At 47.0% G+C, this 21,563-nt stretch overlaps 1 protein-coding gene across 1 annotated transcript in view; it reads left to right on the top strand.

The window, feature by feature from the left end:
* The window catches only part of PLPPR5 (phospholipid phosphatase related 5), a 66,156-nt gene that overhangs the window by 39,175 nt on the left and 5,418 nt on the right, over positions 1–21,563 (top strand). Inside the window, exons 4-5 of the mRNA XM_054384036.1 lie at positions 16,210–16,386; positions 19,132–19,251. Coding sequence (XP_054240011.1) covers positions 16,210–16,386; positions 19,132–19,251 — 297 coding nt within the window. The remainder of the gene's footprint in view (positions 1–16,209; positions 16,387–19,131; positions 19,252–21,563) is intronic.

Raw genomic sequence — 21,563 nt, 5'->3', positions numbered from 1 at the left:
CCTGCTCCAGTGCTCTGGGACCCTCACAGTGAAGAAGTTCCTCCTCATGTTGAGGTGGAACCTCCTGTGCTGGAGTTTATATCCGTTGCCCATTGACCTATCACAGGGTGCAACTGAGCAGAGCCTGTCCCCTCCCTCTTGACCCCCAGCCCTCAGATATTTATAGGCATTTATTAAATCCCCTCTCAGTCTTCTCCTCCCCAGACTGCACAGCCCCAGGGCTCTCAGCCTCTCCTCACCAGGCAGTGCTCCAGTCCCTTCAGCATCCTTGTAGCCCTCCCTTGGACTCTCTCCAGCAGATCCCTGTCCCTCTTGAACTGGGGAGCCCAGAACTGGATGCAATATTCCAGCTGAGGTCTCAGCAGGGCAGAATAGAGGAGGAGGAGAACCTCCCTGGCTCTGCTGGACACACTCCTCTGAATGCACCCCAGGACCCCATTGGCCTTCTTGGCCCCCAGGGCACATTGCTGTCCCATGCAGAACTTGTTGTCCACCAGCAGCACTCCCAGGTCCTTCTCCACAGGGCTGCTCTCCAGCAGATCACCTCCCAACCTGTCCTGCTGCAGTTTATTCTTCCTTGCCAGGTGCAGGACTCTGCACTTCTCCTTGTTGAACCTCATTTGGTTCCTCTGTGCCCAGCTCTGTCTGTCCAAGTCTCTGAATGGCCACACAGCGTTCAGGCACATCAGCCAAGCCTCCCAGCTGCAGGTCAACTCATTGTTCAAGCCTTAAGCAGAAGCACTTCTTGTTCTTGGTAAAGCTGTCCCCAGTCCACATCTATGGCAGTGTCTTACCTGATCTGTGCTGGTAATCACACACACCCCCTTGGCAGCCCTGGGCCACCCTCAGGGTGTCAGTGGGAACCTGGGTAAGTATTTGGGTGTCTCTGTGGTCGCTGCAGAAGGCATCCCTTAAATTCCTTCAGCCTGTGAGCAGTGGCCTGGCTGTGGGGGTGTGTGTTCTTGTGTACATCTATATGTGTGTTCTGCTTTTGTGCACATATTTAGTGAGCTGGCTTCTAATTCCTGCTTGATCTGGAAGGTGATACTTGCCCCACATGGCAAGGAGCTCAACCCCATCCCACGGTCAGCATACCACCTCCATGCTTCTGAAGATGGTTTTAGACCCAGCTGCTTGAACTCTGCAGCACTGACAGTAGTGTTTACCAGAAGTTGCTTCTAAGTGGTGTCTGCTTAGGAGATGTGGCTCACCAGTTAGTGCAGGCAAGTGTTGTCTGCAATGAGAGATGAGCAATGAAATCCTGTTCTAACTTGAGGCAAGTGTAGGACTCCTCTAATAGTATTGTCTTTATTTGGAGAGATATCCAAGGCTTTGCTTCACTGAAACATACCTCTAAATTTGGCACAAGCTATTTTAGAAAGTATTCAGCATCCTTCATTTTAATTGCTCCTATTTTTCTCACCCATCTGTAAAGTTGGATTTCCACTGTTGCCATGAGTCACAGTAACTAAAGGGAACCAACTGTTCAGCTACTGCAAAGCAGGAAGGAAAATAGTGCTAATACAGTTCAGAAACATAAAAGTATACCCTTGTCAAGTGTGATACCTACTGTCAGTGGCTTTTGGCATAACTGCTTCATGCAAAGCTGGTGTTGTCTGTGGTCAGTGCACACTTAGTGTCAACAACTAAAATTGCTGTGCTCTGTTTCATGACTAATCTTTCACTAACTGCAGAAGTTAATATATCCTATGTCACTACTGCCTCACTGCACAGGCATGACACTGGTTTGACTGAACTGCTCTCAGGATTTCTGAATTCCTATAGGCTGCCTTATCAAGTGAATTGCTGTGATGTACCAGCTGAGATAGAATCATAGAATGGGCTGGGCTGGAAGGGACCTCCAAAGGTCATAGAATCAACCAGGTTGGAAGAGACCTCCAAGATCATCCAGTCCAACTGATCACCCAGCCCTAAGCAATCAACCAGACCATGGCACTAAGTGCCTCATCCAGGCTTCTCTTGAACATCTCCAGGGATGGTGACTCCACCACCTCCCTGGGCAGCACATTCCAAAGGCAAATCTCTCTCTCTGTGAAGAACTTCCTCCTAACATCCAGCCTAGACTTCCCCTGGCACAGCTTGAGACTCTGTCCCCTCTTCTGCTGCTGGTTGCCTGGGAGAAGAGACCAACCCCCACCTGGCTACAACCTCCCTTCAGGGAGTTGTAGACAGCAATGAGGTCTGCCCTGAGCCTCCTCTTCTCCAGGCTAAACACCCCCAGCTCCCTCAGCCTCTCCTCACAGGGTTTGTGCTCCAGACCCCTCCCCAGCTTCGTTGCCCTTCTCTGGATACCTTCCAGTCCCTCAACCTCTCTCTTGAATTGAGGAGCCCACAACTGGTCACAGCACTCAAGGTGTGGCCTGACCAGTGCTGAGTACAGGGCAGAATAACCTCCCTTGTCCTGCTGGCCACACTATTGCTGATCCAGGCCAGGATGCCATTGGCTCTCCTGGCCCCCTGGGCACACTGCTGGCTCATGTTCAGCTACTATCAACCAGCACCCCCAGGTCCCTCTCTGCCTGGCTGCTCTCCAGACACTCTGTCCCCAGCCTGTAGTGCTGCTTGGGGTTGTTGTGGCCAAAGTGTAGAACCCTGCACTTAGCCTTGTTCAATCTCATCCCATTGGCCTCTGCCCATCTGTCCAGCCTGTCCAGGTCCCTCTGCAGAGCCCTCCTACCCTCCAACAGATCAACTCCTGCTCCTAACTTGGTGTCATCCAGTCTGACCTCCTTGCACTCAGCAGGGACATCCCCAACTAGATCAGGTTGCCCAGGGCCTTGTCCAGCCTCATTTTGAATATCTCCAGGGAAGGAGCCTCAACCACCTCCCTGGGCAACCTGTTCCTCCTGTGTTTCACCACCCTGATGGTGCAGAACTTGTTCCTAACATCCAATCTAAATCTGCTCTGCTCTAGTTTGAAGCCATTGTCCTTCTTCATCCTGTCACTGCAGGCCTTTGTAAATTGCCTCTCTCCATCCTTGCTGGAGGCCCCCTTCAGGTACTGGAGTCTGCAAATTTAGGTCCTTTGCAGCCTTCAAATTTAGGTCCTTCATTAATACTGAGTCTCTTTTTTTAATTTTTTTTGTACAGTCTTGTTGCATGCTAGAACATGCTAAAGCAGCTAAAACATGCTGCTTATTGCACACCAGGGGAAGAAATGCAATGTTCCAATATTTGGGGTCATGTCCTCACACTGCCATGGTGTTTATCAGGATGGTTGGCCCTAGATAAGGTTCTCGTCAGTGCTCACTGGAGTAGCAGATTTGAACAGTAGCTCAGTCTTTGTGTGAGCCGTGGTACAACAGTTATTGAGAGCATGGACATAAAGGCCTCCATGTATTACTCAGCTAATATTTCATGAGCACAGAATCTCTGATACAAAATGTGCTTTCTTTCTGGTGAACAGAAATATGAGGGAGAGAATATGTGGGGGGGAGGGAAGGAATTGTTGCAGCATGTTCCCTGGGCATTTCAGCCAGCTGTGCACCAAACAAAACCAGCTTAAAGACATAAACTGATAATAAGCTGACCCAGAGTCCTTGCTTTCTGAGGGGGTGAAGTAAACAGTGTCAGACTTAGAATCAGAGAATTGTTAGGGTTGAAAAGGACCTCAAGGATCAGCCACTTCCAACCCTCCTGCTGTGGGCATGGACACCTCACACTACAGCAGGTTGCTCACAGCCACATCCAGCCTGGCCACAAAAACCTCCAGGGATGAGGCTTCCACCACCTCCCTGGGCAACCTGTGCCAGTGTCTCACCACCCTCCTGGGGAAGAACTTCTTCCTAACATCCAATCTGAATCTCCCCATTTCTAGTTTTGCTCCATCCCCCCAGTCCTGTCACTCCCTGACACCCTCAAAAGTCCCTCCCCAGCTTTCTTGTAGCCCCCTTCAGATACTGGAAGGCCACAAGAAGGTCTCCTCAGAGCCTTCTCTTCTCCAGACTGAACAGCCCCAACTCTCTCAGTCTCTCCTCATAGCAGAGCAGCTCCAGCCCTCTGCTCATCCTCATGGCCCTTCTCTGGACACCTTCCAGCACCTCCAGATCCTTCTTGTACTAGAGGCTCCAGAACTGGACACAGAGCTCCAGGTGTGGTCTCACCAGAGTGAACTTGAGTGGTTTCACTGAGCAACCTGATGTAGTGTGAGGTGTCCCTGCCCATGGTAGAGGGGTTGGAACTGGATGATCCTTGAGGTCCCATCCAACGCTAACAACTCCATGATTCTAGGTCTGACACTGTTTTCTTCACCCCCTCAGAAAGCAGGGACTCTGGGTCAGCTTATTATTTCACACTGAAAAAAAACAAAGGCTTTGTTTGAGCTAATCATTCCCCTAGCTTCTTCCAGGTCCTTATCACCTAACATCTGTGTGCATTGTCTTGTTAACAGCTTCTTTTCTTTGTCTAACTTCTTGAGTCTTCCTTTTTGTGTTTTTTTCTCCCTCTCCCTCCTCTCTTTTGAGAGTGGGTGGCTGCTATGGTAACTCTGAATTTTCCTCCTGCTGAGCCTTCAGTCTTTTTCAAACGCTGCTAATATTTAGACCTCTCTGTAGTGCTTGCTCTGTTGCTTTTTCTCTCAGTACCTCTCAAGAAAAACTTAGCAATGGAAATGCTGAGTAGAAGCACCGTGCTTAGGAGTTTTCTTTACCTGCTGCAAACACAGGCACGTTCAGTGGTGCATTACCTGGCACCTTCAGACTTGTAGTATTTTTTTTCCCCTAGTATACCAAAATCTTCAAAATTAACTACTGTAAATGTATTCCAAAGCCTCTAACCAAACTGGCTGCTGCCTGGATTTCTCCTTAGGTGTGTGCTCAACTCCTCTTACATGTTTTGTTTGATTTTTAGCTTGAATTGAATCAACAAATTGCCTTGAACCTACTTTAATTTTTTTTCAGCACTGCATTTCACCCTTTCTCAGATGGAACAACATCTGCTAGCATAGGTAATGAGACAAAACCAATGCCAGTTTATGAAATAAAATACAAAGTTATAAGCCACAGTTTGTTTGCAGAAGTGGACACAGGCTGAATGGGTAGAGGTATATTTTGAGGCAGCCAAGTATGCACATACCTGAGATTTTCCCACAACTGAGACACAGAAATGAGAAATCCGGAGGTTTTGGTGTTGTTTTTTCTTTTAAATAAGGATTTTGAAGATTAATCAATCCATTTCCATGGATTTTGATGTGAGGCTTGTGCCTAACAGTCATCCCTTGGTGCTGCAGGCCTAGAGGATTGATTAATGCCAGTTGTAGTTTAAGGCAAATTTCTATCCCTTCTATGAAATTTGGGGGGTTTGTTGTTTTATTCTGATTGCATTGGACAGGAGCAGTTGGCAGCCAGTCTGTCCTGCAGGGCAGTGTGCTACCACAACCATTTCAGATTTGCATTGGATTCATAATGATAGAGGAGCAGGCTTAATGTCTTGCTAACTCACATAGCCCTTGGGTCTGTGAACCTCTTGCTGTGAACCTCTGGCCTCAGCTGTGGCCTCAGGCAGGGCCAGCAGGTAAAGCTGACAATTTTTTTTACCTGTTGTTAGGCCTGTAACCATCTTTGCTGCAAGGTTCTTGCTCCTGGTGTTGTGCTGGTTTGCCTATGCCATTTAGTGTGTTTACAGGGCAGTGGGAAAAGACAGCAAAGCATCCAGTGCTGGCAACATGGTCACCTTCTACTGTCACTGCTTGATTCAGCCACAGAATCACAGAACGTTAGAGGTTGGAAAGGATCTCCAGAGATCATCAAGTCCAACCCCCTCTGCCAAACAGGATCACCCAGAGTAGTCACAGAATCACAGAATTCACCAGGTTGGAAAAGATCTTCGAGATCATCAGGTCCAACCTATCACCCAGCACCATCTAATCAACTAACCCATGGCACTGAGTGCCTTATTCAGTTTCTTTTTAAACACTTCCAGGGATGGTGACTCCACCACCTCCCTGGGCAGCACATTCCAATGGCAAATCTCTCTCCCTGTGAAGAACTTCTTTCTAAGCTCAAGCCTAAACTTCCTCCTAGCACAGCTTGAGACTGTGTCCCCTCTTCCGCTGCTGGTTGCCTGGGAGAAGAGACCAACCCCCACCTGGCTACAACCTCCCTTCAGGTAGTTGTAGACAGCAATGAGGTCTCCCCTGAGCCTCCTCTTCTCCAGGCTAAACACCCCCAGCTCCCTCAGCCTCTCCTCACAGGGTTTGTGTTCCAGACCCCTCCCCAGCCTTGCTGCCCTTCTCTGGACACCTTCCAGCATCTCAACATCTTTCTTAAATGGAGGGGCCCAGAACTGGACCCAGCACTCAAGGTGTGGCCTGACCAGTGCTGAGCACAGGGCAGAATGACTTCCCTGCTCCTGCTGGCCACACTATTACTGATGCAGGCCAGGATGCCATTGGCTCTCCTGGCCCCCTGGGCACCCTTCTGGCTCATGTTCAGCTGCTGTCAAGCAGCACCCCCAGGTCCCTCTCTGCCTGGCTGCTCTCCAGCCACTCTGTCCCCAGCCTGTAGTGCTGCATGGGGTTGGTGTGGCCAAAGTGTAGAACCTGGCACAGGTCCCACACAGGGCTTGAAAGTCTCCAGAGCAGTAGACTCCACAACCTCTCTGGGGCTGCCTGCTCCAGTGCTCTGTCACCCTCATTGTAATGAAGTTTCTCATGTTGAGGTGAAACCTTCTCTGTTCAAGCTTGTACCTGTTGTTCCTTGACTTATTGCTGCTCACCACCCAAAAGAGCCTGGCCCCCTCCACTTGACCCCCACCCCTCAGCTATTGATAGACATTGATCAGATCCCTCTCAGTCTTCTCTTCTCCAGACTAAACAGCCCCAAGGCTCTCAGTCTCTCTTCACAGGGCAGATGCTCAAGTCCCCTAAGCATCCTCCTGGCTCTCCCTTGGACTCTCTCCAGCAGGTCTCTGTCTCTCTTGACCTGGGGAGCCCCAAACTGGACACAGTATTGCAGGGGTGGTCTCAGCAGGGCAGAGCAGAGGGGGAGAAGAACCTCCCTAGCTCTGTTGGACACACCTTTCTTGATGCACCCAAGACATTAGGTGTGGACAATATCTCACTTCTTCTTAGCCTTGAAGTGCCTGCTTGGCACCTGCTCAATGGCCAGCTGTCAGAAGCATGCCAGACCTGTCTTTGATAGCCTTTAGGAAGAGTTCAGGAAGAAGAAGAGTAGCAGAGTGACTTTATTGAGTTAGCTTTTCTGGCTGCTTTTGGCTAGGAAACTGAAGAATTAAAGGATTGGATTGGGTCCTTCTCAGGGGCAGGCTTAGGAAAGTGGAATTTCTTTTCTGTATCTAGTGTAGCAAGTGAAAGTGTCTCTTGGAACTGGTTGTACAGCAGCTATCTTGGGCTTCACATGTTGGATGTATTAGTGACTTCCAGGCTGCTGAACAGCTTCCCAGTTTGATCAGGTTATTTATCCAAAGACATCTGGCTGTTTCTTGTCAGTCTGTTCTTCATTACCAATTCTGTTGCTCATGGTAATGACCTCTGTAGATTGAATCAGACTCTGATTAGTCTTGAGTGTGTCTTACAGTCCTTGTACACTGAAAGACATCACTTTTCCAGTTGCTTAGTGTTACAGCTGTGGGGAGCTTGGACTCAGAAACTTTATAGTAAGATCCAACGTTTCTAGAGCTTTCTCTTCCTTTTGCCAGCCATCATCTCTGTCTTGGAAAGCCAAGTTTTGTCTAGGGTCATCAATACTTACTGCAAAACTTGGGGAGAAAGCTGGAGAAGGCTTCAAAAGCAGTAAAAAAAATCTTCAGTGGATAGTTGCAGGAAGGCCTGGATGAGCCACAAGGATGCTTAGGGGACTTGAGCACCTCCCATATGAAGAGAGACTGAGAGCCCTGGGGCTGTTTAGTCTGGAGAAGAGAAGGCTGAGAGGGGATCTGATCAATGTCTATCAATAGCTGAGGGGTGGGGGTCAAGTGGAGTGGGCCAGGCTCTTTTGGGTGGTGCACAGTAACAAAACAAGGAACAACAGGTTCAAACTTGAAGCTTTCAGCTCAGCATGAGGAGAAACTTCTTTACAGTGATGGTGACAGAGCCCTGGAGCAGGCTGCCCAGAGAGGTTGTGGAGTCTCCTTCTCTGGAGACTTTCTAAACCCACCTGGATGTATTCCTGTGTGGTCTACCCTGGATGATCCTGGTTTGGCTGGGGGGTTGGACTGGATGATCTCTTGAGTCCCTTCCAACCTCTAATGTACTGTGAATTTTACTGTGGTTTGCTCTGGTAATAATATGACCCAATAATTACAAATGAAGGAAGCTGAAGAGCTTTTCTATTGTCAGAGAGGATTCTAACTAAGCATGGAACCTTTTTATAGCCTGCCATCCTCTATCCATTGCTTTTTCAGCTTCTGATCAGAGAATCATAGAAATATAGAATTGTCAGGGTTGGAAGGGACCTCAAGGATCATCCAGTCCCAACCCCCCTGCCATGGCCAGGGACACCTCACACCACAGCAGGTTGCTCACAGCCACAGCCAGCCTGGCTGCAAACACCTCCAGGGATGAGGCTTCCACCACCTCCCTGGGCAACCTGTGCCAGTGTCCTCATGGGGAAGAACTTCTTCCTAACATCCAATCTGAATCTACCCATTTCTAGTTTTGCTCCATTCCCCCCCAGTCCTATCACTCCCTGACACCCTCAAAAGTCCCTCCCCAGCTTTCTTGTAGCCCCCTTCAGATACTGGAAGGCCACAAGAAGGTCTCCTTGGAGCCTTCTCTTCTCCAGACTGAACAGCCCCAACTCTCAGTTTGTCTCCAGAGCAGAGCAGCTCCAGCCCTCTGCTCATCCTGGTGGCCCTTCTCTGGACACCTTCCAGCCCCTCCAGATCCTTCTTGTAACAGAGGCTCCAGAACTGCACACAGTACTCCAGGTGTGATCTCACCAGAGCAGAGTAGAGGGAGAGAATCAACTCCCTCACCCTGCTGGCCACACTTCTCTTGCTGCAGCCCAGAGATCTCAGAGTGTCTCTTTGGTTGTAGCTGTGATGAATATTGGAAGTTAGAGTCCTCATCTGTAACATTCCTTATAGAAATTGGATAGCTCAAGTTTTTTTTTTTTTTTCTTTAATGATAGCACATTAAAAAAGTAAAACCAAACATGAGATAATTTATATTTGGATCACTGCCTTGGATGTATGCCTGTGCAGTGATTCCTTCCTCTTGCTGCCTGGCTCCTTGAGTCATTATTCTCTTCCCACTGCTGGACTGGTCTGTCTCTGTCATCCCCCAGACCATCTGTTCTAAAGAGGACTGAAACAGCAAACACAGAGGGGATCTTCCTACTCACATTCCTGGGCCCTAGGCTGATGGCAGGAGAGTTAACCTCCCTCCTGGCTGGGGCACCAGCCTGATGCCTCCCTCTGCTCTGAAGCTCTGAAGTGGAACTCTGGGACCTGTTCTGTGTTTGTTTGCCTGCACAGACGTCTGTGTGGGTGAGCCTGAAGAGAGGTGAAAGACAACAGCTAGGGAGAGCTTTGACCATAGCCCAGGAGGCCACTTTGTCCTGCACTTGACATGCAATTCCTTTTCTTCCCTTATGTGTTTTGGAATGATGCAATTTGCTCCAGATTTGGGACATATTTAATGTGAGTCAGGATTGTAACATGACAGTTTTGAGAGCTTTCCCAGTGCAAGCTGGGTGCCAACACTATGGTGGCCTGGATCAGCAATAGTGTGGCCAGCAGGACAAGGGAGGTTATTCTGCCCCTGTACTTAGCACTGGTCAGGCCACACCTTGAGTGCTGTGTCCAGTTCTGGGCTCCTCAATTCAAGAGAGATGTTGAGGTACTGGAAGGTGTCCAGAGAAGGGCAATGAAGCTGGGGAGGGGTCTGGAGCACAGCCCTGTGAGGAGAGGCTGAGGGAGCTGGGGGTGTTTAGCCTGGAGAAGAGGAGGCTCAGGGCAGACCTCATTGCTGTCTACAACTCCCTGAGGGGAGGTTGTAGCCAGGTGGGGGTTGGTCTCTTCTCCCAGGCAACCAGCAGCAGAACAAGAGGACACAGTCTCAAGCTGTGCCAGGGGAGTTCTAGGCTGGATGGGAGGAAGAAATTCTTCCCAGAAAGAGAGATTGGCCATTGGGATGTGCTGCCCAGGGAGGTGGTGGAGTCACCATCCCTGGAGATGTTCAAGAGAAGCCTGGATGAGGCACTTAGTGCCATGGTCTGGTTGATTGGATAGGGCTGGGTGATAGGTTGGACTGGAGGATCCTGGAGGTCTCTCCCAACCTGGTTGATTCTATGAATCTATGATGTTTCATTATATTATGACCTGAGACGTTCAGGGCAGAAACCTCACAGGTAGCTTTGGTTTTGGTAGTGCCTTTTGACACTCTCAAACACATATATTCAAACCCACTTCAATTAAAATTGTTTTATTTTTCCTTTCAATTTATGAGGATCTCTGAAGAATTCTCTTCTAGCATCTTGAAGACTCCAGTTTAAATGTTTGCCTTTTCCTGAAAATCCAGTAAATAGAAGATAACATCCACCTCTTTCTATAACTCTCCCCTGTGTCTGTTGGCTGGACCTGTTTTGCCAGAGCAGCACTTGGGTCACAACAACCCCAAGCAATGCTACAGGCTTGGGGCAGTGTGGCTGCAAAGCTGTCTGGCAGAAAGGGACCTGGGGATGCTCATGGACAAGCAGCTGAAGAGGAGCCAGCAGTGTGCCCAGGTGGCCAAGAAAGCCAAAGGCATCCTGGCTGGGATCAGAAATGCTGTGTCCAGCAGGAGCTGGGAGGGGATTGTCCCCTGGGACTCAGCTCTGTTCAGGCCACACCTTGAGTGTTGTGTCCAGTTTTGGGCCCCTCAATACAAGAGATGTGGAGGTGCTGGAGCCAGGGCAGAGGAGGGCAAGGAAGCTGTGAAGGGCCTGGAGAATAAATCTGATGAGGAAAGACTGAGGGAGCTGGGGATGGTTAGTTTGAAAAAGAGGAGGCTGAGGGGAGACCTCCTGGCTCTCTACAGGTATGTCAAAGGAGGTGGTAGGGAGGCTGGCACTGGTCTCTTCTCACAGGTAGTTATAGAACAAGAGGGAACAGCCTCAAGCTGCAGCAGGGCAGGTTTAGACTGGAGAGTAGGAAGAATTTTTTCCCATCAAGAGTGGTCAGGGATTGGAATGTGCTGCCCAGGGAGGTGGTGGAGTCCCCAAGCCTGGCTGTGTTTCAAGGTGGTTTGGATGTGGTGTTTGGGGATGTGGTTTAGGGGTGAGCCTTGCAGAGTAGGATTCTGGGTTGGACTTGGTGATCCTGAGGGGCTTTTCCAACCTGAGTGTTTCTGTGATTCTGTGGTTCTGTGTCACCTTTGTATCTTTTCAGACTGAAATCTTATTTCAGGGAAAAAAAAAGGAGAAGCAGTGGTAGAAGTTCTTCAAGGGAAGATTTCACTGATGATGTTGCAGGGGAAGGTAGAGCCTGCAAAACTAACTCCTGTTAATTAACCCCTGCCCTCACAAAAAAAATCTCTGCTGTTAGTCTTGCTGTTGACTAAATGATTTCTTTAAATTCCTCCTCTTCTGGTTTCTGTTCTTAAAAGGAACTGTGATGGGCTTGTTCAGTAAACATATTTAGCCATGTAAAAATGCATATTGTCATTCATCCTCACTGATGTTTGAAATCACTGAGCTGTTTTCCTTTAGTATTGCCTTTATTCATATTTATTTCTCTGCATTTAATATTTATGTAATGTGAAAGGAGAAAAATCCCTGTCATCTTTTCAGGCTCTTACTCTGTCAGTTACTGACTGTGCTGCTTTACAGCTGTTCTTCCAGAAGCACAAAGAAAAAACAACTGCTTAATTACTGTTTGTTCTGAGTGCAAATCAGATCTTTCCCTGAGTTGCCTGTGTTAATAACACTCTGCTAGAGCTAGGAGAGGTCAGGTTTAAAAGTGGCCATCCCTGAGTCCTGCCCTGGAGGTGTCTTTTGCTGTGTGGTTTTGCAAGTGTGTGGAGTTTGCACTACACTCTGTCAGGAAAAGTTTACTCTGCTGCTGTTGTTCTTTAGTAGCCCTAGAATCACAGAATACCAAGGTGAAAGGATCATCTTGCCCAAGGAGGTGGTTGAGGCTCCTTCCCTGGAGATATTCAAGGTGAGGCTGGACAGGGCTGTGGGCAACCTGATCTGGTTGGAGATGTCCCTGCTGACTGTGGGGAGGTTGGACTGGATGAGCTTTGGAGGTCCCTTCTGGCCCAGACCATTCTATGAATCTGTGATCTTGTCCATTTCTTGGCAAAAGCATGGTCTAGCCAAGATGGCCTAGCACCCTGTCCAGCTGAACCCCAAGTGTCCAGTGTTGGGGAACTGAGCACTTCCCTGGGGAGAAGATCCACTCCTTGTCCCCCATAGCCCCAGCTGGCTGCTTTGTCACAGAAGCTGATGATGTGTGTCAAGTACCATCTGCTCTTGGGCAATCTCTCTTGGCTTTTCCCAACCACTTGCTTCAGCTGACTTGTGATAACCCCACGAGGATCTGTTCCATAACTTTCCCAGGGACTGAAGTAAGACTGATGAGCCTAAAATTTCCTGGGTCTAACTTCTAATCCCTTCTTAATTTCCTGGGTCCTACTTCTAAACCCTTCTTAATTTCCTGGGTCCTACTTTTAAAGCCTTCTTTTAAGTGGGGGTGACATCAGCATTCTTTCACCTTTTTGGGGTGTCCTGCAGTCTCCAAAACTTCTCAAAGGCTCTGGAGAGCAGCCTCACAGCAATGTCAGCCAGCCCTCTAACACCCTTGGCTGGATAACACTTGGACCATCAATTTACAGGAGTCAAGCTCCTGTAGTAGTTTGCATCCCAACTATTCCTTCAGTGCTGGTGGCTCTGTTTGCACTGGCCTGGATTTTTGTTCCCAAAAAGTGCTGCTAAAGGCATAGGTGGAGAATTTTAATATAATATTATTGTTAACATCAGTGGTGACTGCTCTCTAAAGAAAAGACAGAATTGGTGCCCATGCTGCAGGACCCTCAGGGGGGTCCTGCAAAATACTTCAGGGTATTTTGAAAAATGGCCTGGCCATGACAATCTTGGCTGCACATAGAGAAAGGGACTTGGCAAATGGAGATCTCAGGCTTACAGGATGTTAGGGGTTAGAAGGGACCTCCAAAGATCACTGAGTCCAACCCCCCCTGCCAGAACAGGACCAGAGAATCCAGCACAGGTCACACAGGAATACATCCAGACAGGGCTGCAAAGTCTCCAGAGAAGGAGACTCCACAACCTCTCTGGGCAGCCTGTTGCAGGGATCTGGGACCCTCACAGTGAAGAAGTTCCTCCTCATGTTGAGGTGGAACCTCCTGTGCTGTAGATTATATCCATTGCCCCTTCTCCTATCCCAGGGTGCAAGTGAGCAGAGCCTGTCCCCTCCCTCTTGTCCCCCCCTCTTGAGCCCCAGCCCTCAAACATTTATTGAATCCCCTTTCAGTCTTCTCCTCTCCAGACTGCACAGCCCCAGGGCTCTCAGCCTCTCCTCACCAGGCAGTGCTCCAGTCCCTTCAGCATCCTTGTAGCCCTCCCTTGGACTCTCTCCAGCAGATCCCTGTCCCTCTTGAACTGGGGAGCCCAGAACTGGATGGAATATTCCAGGTGAGGTCTCAGCAGGGCAGAGTAGAGGGGGAGGAGAACCTCCCTGGCTCTGCTGGACACACTCCTCTCAATGCCCCCCAGGCTCCCATTGGCCTTCTTGGCCCCCAGGGCACATTGCTGTCCCATGCAGAACTTGTTGTCCACCAGCACTCCCAGGTCCTTCTCCACAGGGCTGCTCTCCAGCAGATCACCTCCCAACCTGTCCTGCTGCAGTTTATTCTTCCTGCCCAGGTGCAGGACTCTGCACTTCTCCTTGTTGAACCTCATTTGGTTCCTCTGTGCCCAGCTCTCAGTCTGTCCAAGTCTCTGAATGGCCACACAGCGTTCAGGCACATCAGCCAAGCCTCCCTGTTTGGTATCATCAGCAAACTTGCTGAGCAGACTCTGTCTGTCTATCTGTCCGTCCCCTCGTCAATGTCATTGATAAAGATGCTGAACAGGACTGGTCTTTATTACTGATGTGAGACACAGTATGAGGCTGCTATTTCTGCTCCTTCAATGCTTTCTCTGAGTAGGAATTTGAAGGACATGCTTGTTAGTAAAAATAAAATAAATAAATAAATAATTCATCTGAGAATTTTCTGGAGAGCAGATTTCAGATTAGCTTTGTCTTAAAATTACTCAAGTTGGAAATACTGGAAAATTTCCCAAAAATATTTTATTATTTTGGAAGTAAAAAATATATTTTTTATTATGGTATGTTTTGACTTCATAAAAATTGAGATCATCTTCTTGGACCATGACCAGGTGTTATATATTTAATATATATTTTATATTTTTCATACTATATATTGTGTGTGTGTGTGCGTGTGTATAATCACCCCGCTGTGATTATAAGCTTAAGCTTTGATTTCTCCTCTAAGCCATGCATCTTTCTCTAGTGCTCTGAAAAAACTCACTGCCAGATGTCCTTGCTCTTTTCAGACAAGCTCTGACCACTACTTCCTTCCCTTGATTTATCATAACTGTAACTGTGCTTGCTAAACTTTTCTTCACTGGATTACTGCAGCACTTTGTAACTGATAACAGAGTAAATTGAGCTGAAATTGTGGTTTTGAAAGCACAAAAGAGCCAAGGGACTGCCCATTTGTTGGCCACAAAGGTACCAATTCTTCAATGCAGATTCATCTGTTTCCCTTTGCATTACACACTCAGAACCTCTACTGAAACTCTGTAGAAAATATTCTTCAAACTGAAAACTCTGTCTAAATGTGAAGCTTTTAGGGATTGCTAAGAAGACAAGGCTGAGGGAGCTGGGGTTGGTCATCCTGGAGAAGAGGAGGCTCCAGGGAGACCTAATAGCAGCCTGCCAGTACCTGAAGGGGGCTACAGGAAGGCTGGAGAGAGACTGTTTGCAAAGGGCTGCAGGGACAGGATGAGGGACAATGGCTTCAAACTAGAGCAGAGCAGATTGAGATTGGATGTTAGGAACAATTTCTTTACTATGAAGGTGGTGGAACACTGGAACAGGTTGCCCAGGGAGGTGCTTGAGGCTCCTTCCCTGGAGATGTTGAAGGTGAGGCTGGACAAGGCTCTGGGCAACCTGATCTAGCTGAGAATGTCCCTGCTGAGTGCAGGGAGGTTGGACTGGATGAGCTTTGGAGGTCCCTTCCAACCCAGACCATTCTGTGATTCTGTGATTTCAGTGATTTAATTACAAGAACAACTTCTGCAGAAAGTAAATACATTTTTTCTTCTCAAAACTCTCGTTAGTTGAAGTGTAATTTTTCAGAGGGGAACTTCCAAGCAACCTAATGCCAGGATTCCTGAGAATGGAAGTTCAAAGGTTTGTGATTCATTTCTTCCATTGGCCTATCAGAACTTGGAAAGTGCTGGCTTAAGCCTAATAGTCACTGTATGCACCCTTAGGGCAGAAGAGCTGCTCTGTCATTAGGCAGTGCTTTTAATTCAGTCGTGTTGCACAGGGAGGTAGACTGCAAACAGGCAAATTGATTTCTCAGGGTACAATGCATGAAGGTTTCTGCATTTAGATTGGTTCATGTGCTGGTTGGGGATTGGTGCTAAACATCCTTAGTCACCATCTGTGAAGCACAGGGGTGTATTGATTCAGCACTAGGTGAAACTATTGCACATTCTTTCTAAAAGGAGATGTTGGCATTTAGTTGAAAGTTCACTGCTTTTTGGTAGCTCTCTAGTTAATCTCATGGAGAAGTAGTATGTGAGGAAGAAAGACATTTGCTCATAAGAAGAAGGCCTTGATGTGGCCTCTGTCAGAGCAGGGACCTTTTCCTGTTATTGTCAACACTGTGCAGTGAAAAAATCAGGCTCCTTGCCTCTCTGCATAAGTAAATGCGGAGGTCTGAAGCAAGAGGATAGGACTATCTAGTTTGCATGTTCTTTTGGGGGCTTTTCAGGTTCACATTAAAGATAATTTTGCTATATAGCCTAATTGTTTTCTGGATCACTAAGGAGTGGGTTTGATGACTTCAGTGCTCTGCTTTCTTCTTTCTTTACCAAAAGCAAAAAAAAAAAAACCCAATAGGCATAGTCTGTTCAAACAGAAGGTGGAGATTCCATTCACTAGTTAATGGGAGATACCTCTCAGTCTTACACTGTCTTCCTTTCTAATTTTCAGATGTATATCACCAACACAGTAAAGGCCAGAGGAACAAGGCTTGCAAAACCTGTTCTGTGCTTGGGCTTAATGTGCTTGGCTTTCCTGACTGGAATCAACAGAGTGTCAGAGTATCGCAATCACTGGTCAGACGTAATAGCAGGGTTTGTCATCGGCATCTCTATAGCAGTCTTTTTGGTAAGTGTCTGTCTGAGCCTCTTCTGCTTGAAAACATCAAGGTGGGACCTTGCCTCTCCTCAGAAACCACATTGGTAGCCTTTCAGACAACCACGTGACAGAGAGGGGCTTTAATTCATGACAGATTCCCTGAGTTACATTTACATACACTCAGAATCATGAAGCCTGATCAAATTGTCTGTTTTTTTTTTTACTTTCTTCTATACCATACTGTGGCATTTCACACAGTGTTTGCATCAAGCCTCAGTGGATGCCAATGTTGTATGTTCTTCAGAATAACACCTATTAATGTGTAAAGTATTGCATTCACTAGAGTGATACCTGCCCTGAGCAGACAATGAGTAGCATTTCTTTTCCAGCTTTCAAGTAACCTCACTGAATTTCTTTCATGCTAATGCAGATTCACATTTTGTGTGACTCTATTAAAAAAAAAAAACAAACCCAAACCCAACCAACCAAAGCTCCACAAGCAAACAAAACTGACAAACAACAACCACCCCCAAACTTGTTTAGCCTTTTCTGGAACCAGATAGAGTTTACAGTGCCTAGTGGCTGTGTCAGGGAGCTGGTGCTGTTCATCGTGTTCACTGGTAACTTCAGCGCAGTCCTGTGGCACAGAAGACTCACTGCTGTTCACTCTCTGCCAGCTTCTTTGCCTGGCAGCTTGTAGCAGTGCTAAATTGTGGCAGTTTTAGGCTGTGCCTTGAATATTTTCCACAGATCTTGAACAGAAGGTAGTAGAATGTAAATAAATTACCATTGGACGTAAAAGGGAAAATAATGATAAGGTCTAAATAATCCCATTGGTCTGATAACTAACAGAAAGTCAGTTGTATAAACTAGCTTTTTCTCTTTTCAGCTTCCTCTGCTCTAGCAGATACTAGCTCTGCCTTCTGGCTTTGCTGCCCTTGGCTGCATTGCTTTGTTGTGGCTATTAACAAACAATTCTCTGCTCTTCTCTCTCCTTTACTGTGTGCAGGGGAAAGGGGGCAGGGAGTGGGGAAGCTATTAGTAGACCCCTGGTTTGTCCAGGGGGTTCTTGTGTTGTTTATAAGTATTTGTTGTAAATATTGTATGTTTTGTACATCTTCATTGCATTTCATTTCTAGATTGTAGTTTTGCTTATCAATGCAGTTTTCATTTGCTTCCAACTGAGCTGGTCTGGCAATTTTGTGCTGGTGGAAATTTTCAACCCACCACATAAATACACCTCTGAATTTTTTCCCCTGTGAAATTGCTTTTGAACTCAGTTCTTGGATCTCAAGGTCTTCATCTCAAGATCTTGGATCTCAAGGTCTTTATCTCAAGTTCTTGAATCTGAAGAATTGGCTTGGTTGAGAAGCCCCAGAGGGATGGCTGAGGTGTGTGTGAGAAATGTGAGTGCAGCTTTAGGTCTCCAAAACATACTTACTCACATTTCCCTTCCACACAAGCTGCCCAGAAGTTCTGTTTGGTTGTCTGTTTTAAAGAAGTTTTTTCCATTCTGTTCATGCCCCCAGAGTCATAAAAGAACAGAAGAGAAAATAAATCAGTCCCCACGTTTTTTTCTTCTGTGTTGTGATGCATACTGCATAAACCCCTTTGTGCAGTGTGGTGGGTTGAGACTACCTCCCAAAACAAAGTTGGAGAATTACCCCCAAAATCAATCACCAGCCTAGCTCAGTTGCTTTGGAAGCAGAATGAAACTGCATTTACAAAGCAAGCAAAATGCAATCAATGTGTACAAAATATGTATACATACATTTGCAGTTTAGAAACAACACAAGGATCCCCTTGAATTGTTCCCAGACCCCTCTGGACAGTCCAGTGGGGCTGCTCACAACCTCCCCTCTCTCCCCCCCCTTCTCCTTCCCTTCTTGGTACCTCACAGACACAGTATGCACCAGCTGAAGGTCAGGAAAGAGCTAAGCCAGGCAAGCTGCAAAGAGAAAGAAGTGCAGAAAGACAGAAGTGTTTATGCAGCTAACTTTAGCCCTTATTAGCACACCAATGGGATTATATAGACCTTATTATTATTTGTCTTTTGCATCCAGTGGCAAATTTCATTTACTTTTTACTATTTTTTTCTACTCAAAATCTCTGGAAGTTTCCTATTCTTGATTTTAATTGAGCTACCAGCTCTCAACCATAACAAGTAGCATACCATCAAATTTAGTTGTGTTTTGAAGGGGATGAAATGGGCAAACATTGCTGCTCAGCTGAGTGAATTAGTAGAAACTCTTATATGGTGTATGTGACTTTCCTAAGTGCCTATGTGAGAGCTGCCACTGCCCTGAGCCAGCTGAGAGCTTAGTTCAAACTTGGAGAGGGTCCTTGCCTTATTCCCCCTTTCTTACTCTCCATTTGGGAAAGTCTTTGCTGATCAAAACTTCCGTGGTGCTGGCCCTTTTTAGGGATTTAAGGTTATTTCTCTTTTCTGCTGCAGGTGCTCTGAACATCTGTGCATGATATTGCTAACAATTGGTGTTCTGTTATTCAGCTTTGGTCATGGATTTGCTTTTAGATAAGAGGGGTTTGGGTTTGGTGGGTTTTTTTTTTGTTTGTTTGTTTCTCAGATGATGTGTGTAACACATTTGTTGAAAATCTTCTGTCTTGAAATATTGAAGAATTTTCTGTAAAACATGAACTGTATTCCTCCAGTGAGCTGCTGGTGTCAGTTCTGCCTAATTATGGATGTCAGGATCAAAGCTCAAAATAAGATGAGTTATTCCTTAGGTATTCTGTTTGTCTTCTAATCTCTTCTAGGTTGTTTGTGTGGTAAATAACTTCAGAGGACGTCAGCCAGAGCATGAACACTCTCATGTGGATAATCTGGCCCAGATGCCCATGATCAGCATACCCCGAGTTGAAAGCCCTTTAGAAAAGGTAATGTCTGACTTAGTGCAAACAACCACAAATTAAATCAAATGGAGCTTTCCTGGAAGGAGGATCCCAGACTATCCTGACAAGAGTGCCAAGGAAGTCAGACTTAAAGTAAATAGATATGGCAGTGAAGGAGAAATGAGGGAAGGATTGATTCAGATGTGCTACATGGGAAACTCCTCCTGTTACCTCCAAGAACAATCACTACTTTTCAGTCCAGGTTGCTGCTGTAGCCACAGTGATAATTCCATGGAGTCAGACTTGAGTAGGTGTGAGACCCCCTTGCCTTCCACTCCTCAAGCAGGTTGGATTAATGCTTTGGCTGAGAGTCTGCAGAGCATGAACTGCCCAAGGGGTTATGCAGTTCAGGTAAGAGTGGCTGAGGCCAATGGATGAAATTTAACAAGGCTAAGTGCAGGGTTCTACACTTTGGCCACAACAACCCCAAGCAGTGCTACAGGCTGGGGACAGAGTGGCTGGAGAGCAGCCAGGCAGAGAGGGACCTGGGGGTGCTGGTGGGCAGCAGCTGAACATGAGCCAGCAGTGTGCCCAGGGGGCCAGGAGAGCCAATGGCATCCTGGCCTGGATCAGCAATAGTGTGGCCAGCAGGACAAGGGAGGTTATTCTGCCCTGTGCTCAGCACTGGTCAGGCCACACCTTGAGTGCTGTGTCCAGTTCTGGGCTCCTCAATTCAAGAGAGATGTTGAGGGACTGGAAGGTGTCCAGAGAAGGGCAATGAAGCTGGGGAGGGGTCTGTAGCACAGCCCTGTGAGGAGAGGCTGAGGGAGCTGGGGGTGTTTAGCCTGGAGAAGAGGAGGCTCAGGGGTGACCTCATTGCTGTCTACAACTACCTGAAGGGAGGTTGTAGCCAGGTGGGGGTTGGTCTCTTCTCCCTGGCAACCAGCACCAGAACAAGAGGACACAGTCTCAAGCTGTGCCAGGGGAGGTCTAGGCTGGATGTGAGGAGGAAGTTCTTCACAGGGAGAGAGATTTGCCATTGGAATGTGCTGCCCAGGGAGGTGGTGGAGTCACCATCCCTGGAGATGTTCAAGAGAAGCCTGGATGAGACACTTAGTGCCATGGTCTGGTTGATTGGATAGGGCTGGGTGATAGGTTGGACTGGAGGATCCTGGAGGTCTCTTCCAACTTGGCTGATTCTATGATTCTATGTTTCTATGATTCTATTTAAAATTCAGTTTCTTGTAAATAAAAGAAAAGAACTAGTTTATTGAAGATGCTCTTGTGCTGCTGGTAGGTAAGATTATGTCTGGACAATGTTGTGAGCAAAGAAGCACTGAGGCAGGTAGCATGACCAAACGAAGAAGACTTTTCAGGGGAGAAAGCTTAAATTACTAATACCAACTTTGAAATCAGTTCTGCTTTGTTCTAATGACCTCATCTGCCATTATTTGTTAACATCTCTTGTGTTATGCCCATGTTTGAAAATAGTAAACGATGCTACACTGGATAGGGCACCAAAGCTATGTTTCTGTGGCATCCTTTTAAAACCAAGTATTAAACATAAGGAGAAATGCTTGAACCATTTCCCAGCCTATTGTAGTCACTTGAAAGTGGTGGGAGTTGTCCTCTAGTAAGAATTCTGCTAGCTGTGGGTTTGTTATTCCTTTTCTTGAAGGAAAGCTTTCCTTTCAGAATGATCTAAGATGCTTTTTTGAACCAAATGTGTCTAAGGCACTTCTGCTGGTATCTTGTCAGAAGGAGGCCAGAGTCTCATTTGCTGGAACAAGCATTTAGATGAGGAATCTGTATCTTCAAATTAATTCATTCAGTAAGCTTTCTGTAAAATGTCAAAACAAAACATGTCAGTTGGCCTAGGACATACCACTTCAATAAGAGCATGTCTCATTTCTCTGCTAGGCTCTCTTGCAGTGGAAGCCATTTCAGTGGCTCAAAAGCCATCCTAAATGTACATTCCCTGGCTACTGAAATGCTAAAGTTTTGCTCTGGGGCTAACCATGTCGTGCCAGCTTAGTGTTCCTACTTGATTTGACACTCTCTCACTCATGACTAAAGATGTTCTTTTCCTGAGAGTTAGCCTAGGCAAGACTGAGATGATGTGGGGAGACCTATAGCAGAGTGTGGAAGGGTAGTGGCAGAAACAATGTTTGCTCTGCTTGAGGGTGACCTCTACCATTGGTGAACTGCCCAGGAGTCTCTTGTATGATTGAGCCTCTCTGCTTTTGAACTCACATTCCTGGGGCAGTACAGTGTAGCTGTTTGCTGTCACAGAACTTCTCTCTAGGTAATTAAATCTGGGACTGTCCATTTGTTGAGATCTCAATGTATGTGTGGGT

This window comes from Indicator indicator, chromosome 10 (assembly GCF_027791375.1).
Source record: "Indicator indicator isolate 239-I01 chromosome 10, UM_Iind_1.1, whole genome shotgun sequence".
NCBI lineage: Eukaryota > Metazoa > Chordata > Aves > Piciformes > Indicatoridae > Indicator > Indicator indicator.
Note: the sequence above shows the minus strand (reverse complement) of the source record. Positions and strands in the feature narration are given on the sequence as shown.